This window comes from Manis pentadactyla, chromosome 1 (genome assembly GCF_030020395.1).
Source record: "Manis pentadactyla isolate mManPen7 chromosome 1, mManPen7.hap1, whole genome shotgun sequence".
NCBI lineage: Eukaryota > Metazoa > Chordata > Mammalia > Pholidota > Manidae > Manis > Manis pentadactyla.
This window is the reverse complement of record NC_080019.1, coordinates 16,486,360-16,496,444: the sequence shown is the minus strand read 5'-3', so window position 1 is coordinate 16,496,444 and position 10,085 is coordinate 16,486,360. Positions and strand designations below refer to the sequence as shown.

Below are 10,085 nucleotides of genomic sequence, written 5' to 3'. Positions count from 1 at the left end.
TGGACTCTTGGCCAGGGGAAGTCAGTCCCTCCCAGGCTGTTTGATGGGGCCTTCTTCAGATCCTTGCTGTGTGTGGATTTCTCCACAATGTGGTGGCCAACTTCCCCAGGACAAGTGTGAGCAGAAGGGGGAGAGAGATCAGGATGGAAGCTTCAGTCATTTTATAACCTGATTTTGGTAGACACATCCCATCAAGTCAGCGTATTGTGCTCATTAGAGCAAGTTGCTAAGTGCTGCCTACACTGGAGGGGAGGGAATCATGCTGAACCTCCTGGGAGGTGAGAGTATCAGGAATTTGTCACCACCACCATACATGCTTACCCTTCTCAATGCCGTGGTCAGTGATGTCATATTAATAATCTGTATTCAGCCACAGTGGGAATAACTACACTGTGGAAATCAGAAAGCACTCTAAATGAGTGCTGAGCACTGGACAGCCCTAGAGCCATGTGTTTACACAACTTTTGTGAAGTAGATGAGTTTTAGACAGGGCTTTGGAAGAAGGAAATAAAAGGTTTGGATATAGAGTTTCTGGATTTGAAAATGGTGAAGGCGGCACATTGAAGAGGTGGTTTGGGAGCTTGAAAATGCCCATTCAGAGTCCAGAAGTGACATGAAAAAGATTGCTTTTCCTCTGTCTTTCTTGCATAAGGATAATTAAAAATGTGGGTTGCATACTAGATTTAACTACGGGTAGACAAAGTCAAACACATTAGAGACTTGGTATGCCTGATTTCCATCTACCAATCAGGCGTATAACCTTTAAGCTCCAGTGAATATGACCTACACCTTAAACAGCACAAATTCAAAGCCCAAGTTTTAATTCCTTTGAACTAATTTCTTTGTGTAGGTGGTATGTCCAAAAATAAGTGAGGAGCTCTATCATCTTTCAGATGAGCAGGGATTTTTTTCAAAAAGGAAACTTCCAGAATCATAGCATTTTAGATCCAAAGGAGATCTAAGTAAACACAGAACAGTATTTCTTGAAGTATGTTTCTCAATCATACATCAGAAGCAGAAATACTTTGTTTTGTTAAAACCCAGAACCTTGTTAGTACCCAGAACCCGTCTCAGACCCACTGTGCTGTCGGGGCTTGGGAATCTGCACATTTCTCAAACTCTCTAGATGATTCTGCTGCACTTGAGTAATTCACTCTAAGCCTTCCATTTTATAGAGGAGGGACACAAACCTTCTCAGATGCAGAGGTCCCTTTCCAGTGAGACCACATGGCTGGTAGGATTCCATCCAATAAAAACAAATGAAAAAGAACCCATAACATCGAATTTTAGGAGAAAATAGAAAACACACCCTTTGTCTAAAAAGACAGCTAAAGGGCAACACAGGACTACAAGAAATAATACGCTGTTTATGTGTGTAGCAACTAGTTGATATGCCCCACCTAGCCACAAATTAGTGTGGTTGCCTTAAATTGCTAACATGAAAATCTCAACCTTGTACTTCTGAAGTTCTTGGATTTAGATACTCTTTTTTTCTAGGTTTCCAAGGTTGCTTTTTTTGTGCATGATTTTAGAATGTAATTATAACCGTGGTTCAAACTTGTGGACCATGTAATGAAATACAGACTGGTCAGAGTGGAAAATACACAGTTCTTGGTTCTGCCTACACTGACAAGGGAAGTGACTAGATCCACATTCAATGAGTGTCATGTCTTTAGAGTGGCAGCTTTCCCCAAAACCAGAAGGGATTCAAGCTGCAGTGGGAAATGGAGACAGTTAGAGGGGTTTGGGAACAGCCTCTTCAGCAGCATTTTTTTTTAATCCAATAAAATCTTTTAAATATTTGGATCCTTTTCCGGAAGAAAGTGTTCCTTTAGTGTAATGTGTTGTTTGACAGGTGGAGAAAGAGCAAGTTAAAACATGTCTAACATGAAAGATTTCCTTCATGGTGTCCAGTTTTTCTGCTTGGTCAGAATATCTAGTGGATTATTTATTGTTACTTATTTGGATTTGTGTTGTTCTTGGATCCAAAGGGCAACCTCTTCAGAGTAACATCTTCAGAGTTGCTCCAGGGATATAAATCTTGTCTAAAGGCTGGGTACAATAACTTTGTGAGGGTGGATGGAGATGGTGGGGAGTGGAGATATTATCTCTCATGAGCAGAGTTTTCTTTCCATAACAGGATTTTATCTTTTTTTTTGTTTTTTTATTTTAGAAGATTCTTCAGCCCCAGTGAAGCCTCAGATGACTGCAGTCCTGTCCAACATCTTGGTTACAACCTGGTAAGAGATCCTGAAGCAGAACCACCTGGATAAGCTGCTCCTTATTTAGGAGCATTAAAGATTTATTCTTAATGACAAACTAAATCCGTTGTCCAGCACACCCCAGAGCTGTACTTTGTTTTCCCCACCGGTGTCACAAAAGGGGATTGGCACAGGTACTCAGAGGACATTGCATTATTTGTTTTTTAATTTTTTTTCTGGAAGAATCCAGGAATGAGCATAAATACAATTAAAGACAATATCTGCAGATTGTTAGAATGCTTTTCTATTCCCTTAAGCCTCTAAACACAAGTGCGCAGTGTTGTGCTTTCCAGCCAGATCTTGCAATAAATGAAAAATCCAGTTCTTGGATTGTGCTTGTTCTGTCAGTACAGCTATTACAGATACATCGTCGGGAGAAGGCAAGGGGCCACCAATGCTTGCTATTTGTCTCTTTTTTCTGGAATGTTCTCTAATTCTTGGTGCATCAAGATGGAAACCCTGGTCGACTTGGAATAGATGTCACTTAAAAAATCCAAGGGTATTTTTCGCATCCGCAGTGTCGTGGGTTTGCCAGGGACAACGTCGTCCCCAAACCAGAGCTTAGTTGTCCTTCACCTGCATCGTCCCGGCCGTTGGGCTGTTGACGTGTTCCCATCCGGCAAATCGCGCAGGCGGCCGGGTTGCTCCTCCCGCAGTTCCGGGCGGGGCGCGCGTTGACACTCCTCCGCCGGTCGGGAGGCGACCGCGGGCTGGTGCGGACCCGCAGCGCCGGAGCCGGGCGGACAAAGAGGCCGCCAGCGAGGGCCGGGGCGCAGGGGCGCGGGGTCGGGGCCGGGGGCGCCGGGAGCAGGGCCGGGGGAGCGGGGCCGGGGGCTCAGGGCGTGGGGCCGGGGCCGCGGCGATGGCCGGGCCGGGGGCGCTGCTGGCGCTGGTCGCGGTGCTGGTCTGCGGGGCGCTGCTGGGCGCCGAGGCCCAGGAGCCCGGGGCGCGCGCGGCGGGCGCGGGGCGGCGGCGGCGGCTGCAGCGCGAGGACGGCGTCTCCTTCGAGTACCACCGCTACCCCGAGCTGCGCGAGGCGCTGGTGGCCGTGTGGCTGCAGTGCACCGCCGTGAGCAGGATCTACACGGTGGGGCGCAGCGCCGAGGGCCGGGAGCTGCTGGTCATCGAGCTGTCTGACAACCCCGGGGTCCATGAGCCTGGTAAGGCGGCCCCGCCCGGGGCGCGTCCGGGGCCCGGCCGGGGTCGCGCGGCGGCAGGGAGGGCGCGATTGTGCGCCCAGGGCGCCTGGGGAGGAGGGCGCCTGCGGAGGAGGTGGGCAGTAGAGGGGGGCCGAGGTGGGCTTAGTTGGCACCCCTCTCCCGCTACCGCGCCCCCTCCCCGTCTCCAGCCCCTGGGCGGCGGAGGGCGCGGAGGCTGCAGGGCGCTGGCAGGGGCGCTCGCTGCGCCGCGTCCAGACCCGCGGGAGTAACGGAGCCTTGGGTGAGGCCGACCTTCCTTGCGGACCGGAGTAGAAAGGTAGCTGGACTGCAGGGCTTCGGGGCCCGAGGGACAGTCGCGCACCTTGGGCGGTAATTCCCGGAGGACCAGCGTCTGATCCGCGTACACGCGCGGGAGGCCCCGGGAAATGTGCCTCCGCGGCTTGCCAGGGAAGGAGGGGGTTTTCCACGTTCCCAGCTTTGGCCCCTCGAGATGAGTGTTGCGATCCGATTCTATTTCACCTGATGTTCCCACAGCCATCTTGTGCATCTTCTTCTTGAATATGTTAAGGCACTTTTATTCATGTTAAATATGATTCATTTAGTATAAATAAAGAGGTATTAAAAATATTCATGGGCTTTTTCATATGCTTTTGCTTTTTGGAAATGATGCAACTCTTAAGACTGTTCCAGGCCAACAGGAGCTGAGATGCTTGTTGTTTTTTAATGACAGAGAAAACAAGAAAGTAGGCTAAAGATTCTCAGTGTTATAATAGTGTTATAATGATGTTAGGAATCAGTCCAGAAGGGAATAAAATAAATGATAAATTAAAATTTTATCTTCAAATGGCGAGTGTATAGGTTGATCAATAATCTTTAAAGGGGAAACATTTCTCAGCTTCAAATAATATAAGTGAAAGTGCAAAGGTTTGTATAACTTCACTGTCAAAACCCTAAAATCAGATCCTGGAAAACATTTTACATAGTGCAGTGTAGCAGGATTCAGTTTGTAGATTTGGAAATTTTGGAAATTAGTTTCAGACTGTTATCTGAAGATAAAGAAAAATTTGAAATACAATGACTCATTTTCAACTATTTCAAATAAAGTCAAGGCATCCTAGGCAGAAATAAGACTAATCTAAGTATTTGTCAATTTCCAATTGCCTACTTCGAGTTTCTTGTTATTTTATTATAGATTGCTCCTTAGAATTTGTTGCAGTTATGAAAGCTATTGTTAACTTTTTGCTATCTTGTTTTAAGTTTAGAAATAAAATTCCAGAATGATATGGTTAGAGTGCAGTATGCTTTTGAAATGAAAACAGTAATTCCTTTACTTGAATGTTTGGAATGTATAGTCCACCAAATTTGCAAACCTCTCTAGGATTGCAAGCTCCTTGAGGTAGGGACTATGTCGTCAGCACCCAGCCTGGATCTGCCACACAGTACTCATGATGGAGAAAGTGAGTTGGTCAGCAGCTGAGTAACACAATGTTTTAAAATATTATATTCCTCCTAAACACAAAATACACAGATTTAATTCATGTGTCAAAGGTGAACTCAGAAATGTTTTACTTTATGTGATTTATAATTCCTTGTTAAATGATGGGGACCTTAAGTTCATGGTATTACTAAGTAATTAAATACAAAATGTCTATCCACTGTATTTTTAAAGGCAGGAATAAACTATTATCACCAATACTGAAAAACCACAAGGATGATTTCCCCCTCCATCACCTTTTTTTTTTTAACGGGAAGATAAGTAGGTTAGAAATATTCAGGGAACTGGTGTTAAAAAACCACATACAACTGCGCAGATTTTAAAGATCCTATTGACATTATTCATGGTTCATGAATCTGGGAGCATCCAATCCAGTAGGTGAAGGAGTTTACAGACAGAAAGGGCAGGAACAAGGGAGATGTATGAGACAGAAACGGGTTGGTATGCAGGGGCCTCAGTGGGTGGCAGGGTCTCCCATGACTGCCTCACCAGTGCTCATGAGCTGGTTCCTGACTGACAGGTAGATTCCATCCGGGGAGAGGCAAACCGTAAGGGGTCGGTTTGGGGATGCGGGTCTGCTTAGTCTGGAGGCTTCATTTTGGGCTCTCTGTCTTGTTTCTAACACCAGTAATGGAGAGGTCTAATCAGTATGTTAGTTTGCTAGTACTTATACAAACTAAGTTTTTAGGCAGTTGGAAAGTGTTCACCTTTCTTAAGTGGCCTTCAAATTCATTTTAGATTGAGCTATTTTAAGACATGAAAAAGGATATCCGTACTAATTCATTGGTGTTTTTGAGCCCACCACCCTGAGTGGGCTGTACAGTGACCCACAAGATAGCCCTTGCTTTTGGGGTACGGAGGACCAGGAATTGGAAGGACAGCGTGAAGGGGAGAAGAGCTGCCAGAACGTGTAGTGGGTGACGGGCTTGTGGCCACAGGTCCGGTTACTGAAGAATGGATACCAGGAAGGCAGGAAGTGCAGTCACTGAAATTCACCATTTCCGGTGTAGCTCATATGGATGCATGTTTTAACAGAGTCCCCTGTTTAGGAAAGGCTAAGTCTTAACTCTTTCACCTGTATGTATCTTTTTTTTGTTTGAAATAATATTTCTGATTAAGCTACTAGGAAGTAACATTTAGCTTCACGAATTCAGTATGAGACTAAAACTGATGAGGTGTCGTGCATTCATCTCCTGGCAAGTAAGAGGTGTGAAGTGTTAGTTTTCTTAATCTACATTCCTTTTCTGAACTTTAAAAAAAATGTAGCTAATATCTAAGATTTAGTTATCATAATAGAAAAGCTACTCCAAGACAAAACAACATACGTGCACATAAAGATGAAGATTTTCTGTGTGGTAAAACCAGTGGGCAAGAGGCTTCCATTGTCCAATTAGCAGGTTATGGACAGAAGGTGCTCCTGTTACCACCAGCTCTCCTCCTGGGCACAAAGAGTGCTCATCACACTTGTTGGGATTGGGCCATGGGCTGAACTTGAATTGACCTCCTGAGAAGGATTCCCTTTCTCAGATTTTCCACATTTTAATTCATCAGAAGGGGAAGGAAAATCCCATTTTAGGTTGATCAGCGAGGAATACCCATACCTATTCTGCCATGACAGCCTCATCGCTGGCTAGCTGAATGTCGGGTGCCTGTTATCATTTTGTATCACTAGAGACCTGCAGAAATCTGGAGGAGGGTTGTATCAGCCTTCCTCAGAAGAACTTGAGTGGTCTTAGCCCTGGTCTCATCTCTCGCATCGTAAATCTGGACACTCGAGATGGGACTGCTGTGAAAACGACTCTGGGCTGATTCTAGGCACTCAGATGTGTTTCCATTAGATAGGGTATCTGCCAGGCCCAGTCTTGGTCCCCAGGTTTCTTTCTATTTGCTGATATTTTATACTTTTAGAATATTTCTGCACATAGGTACTCAAACTCGAACATGTGCTGCTCTTGGCAATCAAATCCAACATTGCAACACCCAGAAAAGAAACCTTCATTAATTTCTGTCTAAGCAATGGAATTCCTATTCCCAGACCACTCCTTCCAGAGTGAAACATGAGCTAAGATTAGTTAGTTTAAAAATAATTCTTTTACATGTAGTTTAAGATGGCTCTTGGGAGTAAATCTGATTTATAGCTGAAATGCTATCTTAGAAACATTCTTTAAAACATAGATTTTTCTCTCTCAAAGGCTGGAATGATTATTTTGGATCTGCTCCTCCCCAAATCTGTTAAAATTTAGTGTGTGAATGCCAGTATGCAGCTGCCAAATATTGTGATGGAATGTTCAATGCTGGCAAAATTTCTACACAACTCAAAGAAAGAAGTGGGAGTTTTGGTTACTTGGTATCACCTATTTTCATGCCAGATTAACAGGTATTAGTGGGAAATGATTACAAGTCACACCTCAAGTTGGTGAATATAGATGATAGATTCTGAGAAGGATCTACCAAGTGTGGTCAATAGTTATTTTTAGATCCAAGTGAGTCAGTACAACTTTTGCCAGAAATAATGTACTTGATTGACTTGTGATTGGTTAATGGAAGAGAGAAAATTGGGCTGCCCCAATATTATTTCTTGTGCTCAAAGTGGGCAGCTTGTATGGAAACTGACTTGAAAGGTGGCAATGGGATGACCTCCCAACATCTGCCTGAGTGGGGTAGCGTAGGGTGAGACCCCACATCTGCAGTCACTCCTTTTGGGAAAGACAGTTTTGACAAATACAGAAATAGTCCGCATAAAGAGTGACACAAAACCCAGCTTTGCCCCGAGTGTATTCCATGGAACAATTAGTTCAGCTCAAAAATGAACAGGTTTGTATATTGCAAGACTTAATCAGAGCCCTTTATATGCTAATGTCTGTTTCAGATCTCCAAATTAGAGGTATGCTAGACAGTTTTTCCAATCTTTTTTCACCATGGAACCCCTGTTTTCAAGGTGCTTATCTTGGAACCAGCATTGCACTAGTTGGAAAAATAGTCATTGACCAACATGTTAGGAAGGATGAAAGCTGGAATTCTCTCCTGAAAGACTCATACAGGGAACCCCAAGGTGTGGCGTACCTGTGTTTCCCATTTTTTTATGTTCATAAACAGCAAGTGTAGTGACTTATGTGGAGTAAGTTCTTCAGATACGCCCATTAGCTGAATATCATGTTCAGAGGCAATGAGCACGGGACAGATAATTTTGATGGAGAGGTTAAGGTAACAAAAGCCTTCGGCTCCTTTGTTGTTAGTAGCTCCATGCTTTTAGCTTCTGCTAACCTCTTCTTGATCACAAATAGGAGCTCTGAACTCATACCTCACCCGGTAGCTGAGAGGCCAAAGCCCTGCGGGAGAAAGAAAAGGATTTACTGGAGTGGCTTGCATCTGCTTAGTAAGGAGACTGGTGAACCTGCTAACATTTTTCTTCACTGTCAGCCAGGCTGGACAGTGCACTCACTGGCCTCCCTCTTTTCAGTGGCCTCCTTCCCTGTGTCACCACAGGACATGAGGTGCTCACCTGTCGCAATGGATACCAAGGCCAGCCCACAGACCTGAAGGACTTTGCCTCTCACCACCGTTTCTCTGTTCACAGATGTTTGCCATCTGTTGATTTTTAAAACGCGGGGCCTTCCTGCTTTTCTTTGGTTTGACATCACATTTTGCTTCATTCAGTGGGAACAGTGAAAGTATTCATCATTATTTGAGAAAGTCTTTATGGTTGTTTTCTCAGGTAGCTAAATAAATCTAGTTCCAACATTTACTTTGGAAAACGAACTCATTTTTCTGAAGAATTTATAATGAAACTGTTCAGGTCCTGACTATTTTCTTTGACAGACTTGGTATGAGTGAAAAATCTTTGAAACCTTCTTTTTCAACCCTCCCTAATTTTTTTACCTTGCTGGGGTCCTTTCTGTGTGATTCTGTAGTTCTTTGGGGATCTGTAACATAAAGGTTTACAGTATATGCTTTGATAAGCCAGACCCCTGAGTTTAAATCCAGTCTCTTCCTAGTTTCAATTAAGTGCTTTTGGACAAATCACTTCTTAAGTTCCAAATTTATCATGTATGAAATGACAACAATGTGATGATTAAATGAAGTAGTAAATAAAAAGTTCTTAATTTATGATGTGTCAACAGCTATTAATGTCTTTATTATGGCATTGGCCACTGCTGGCCTGTTTCTGCAGTAGATTGTAAGCATCTTGCAGGCAGAATTGCCTTTTGTTCATTTCTGTATCTGAAAGATCTAGCGAATACTTAGGGCCTAGTGGCCACTCAGTGAATGTTTGGAATAAACGAACTTTCTCAAGCAGGAAAAGATGCACATCATAAAGCAAAGCTCTGTTGAAGGTCAGTGTTGACATTATGCATGTTGGCTTGTCCGAAGTATGATAATAAGAAGGGACAGAAATGGTATGTTTCTTATGTATATACTTATATTTTTTTGTGATGCATCCAGTTTTGCTAATGGAGAAGGCTGCCAGCTGCACATCTCTCCAGTGAGGGCTTGCTTGTTTGTTGTTTCTTATAAGTGGACTAGTATGAGGTTCTTTCCTCTTGAGACATTTTAAACAGTGGAGCTGCTTTTTAAGTATTAGAAGTTCTAAAGATATTCAGGAGAAATTCACTTAGTGAAATTTCTGACCTTCAAAGTACCTGCGTGAGCCCCTAGAGTTGGGAACGGTGGGCCGTTTTGAATACAGATGTCACGTACCTGTGGGTGGTGCCCTCCCCGCGACAGGGCATCCAGCCTGCACCTGGACATGCTGCAGAGGAGGAGGTTTCCCTGAACACAGCTGATGGGGCAGATGAGCTCAGACTTGAAACCTTTAAATTTGCTTCTTCCTTCCCTTCTCATTAGTTACTGGAATTGCTGCCAATCTGTTGCTCTGTGAATATTCTTCTTTTAAAATTCAGGATATGGTGTTTTGTAGGCAGTCCAGCAGCCAGTTCTTTCTAATAAAACGTGGCCTCAGAGACAGGCCTGTGTACTTCCCAGTTCCTTTTATTGTTTTCAGATGATTTACGTACATCTGTAACTATTCCAGTTAGTAATCTTGAAGGCATACATACAGAGCTAATTCTTAAACAGAAAGAAATGAGTTAACTATGATAATAAACTCTACCAGTAAATATTTTGCTTTTTATAGAAATCTATTTAGTGTAAAATCACTGTTGAGCATCA

At 43.9% G+C, this 10,085-nt stretch overlaps 1 protein-coding gene across 1 annotated transcript in view; it reads left to right on the top strand.

Moving 5' to 3' along the window:
• Positions 1 to 3,108: 3,108 nt before the first annotated feature.
• Positions 3,109 to 10,085, top strand: part of CPE (carboxypeptidase E) — a 70,226-nt gene continuing 63,249 nt past the window's right edge. Inside the window, exon 1 of the mRNA XM_036888927.2 lies at positions 3,109 to 3,421. Coding sequence (XP_036744822.1) covers positions 3,124 to 3,421 — 298 coding nt within the window. The 5' untranslated portion in view covers positions 3,109 to 3,123. The remainder of the gene's footprint in view (positions 3,422 to 10,085) is intronic.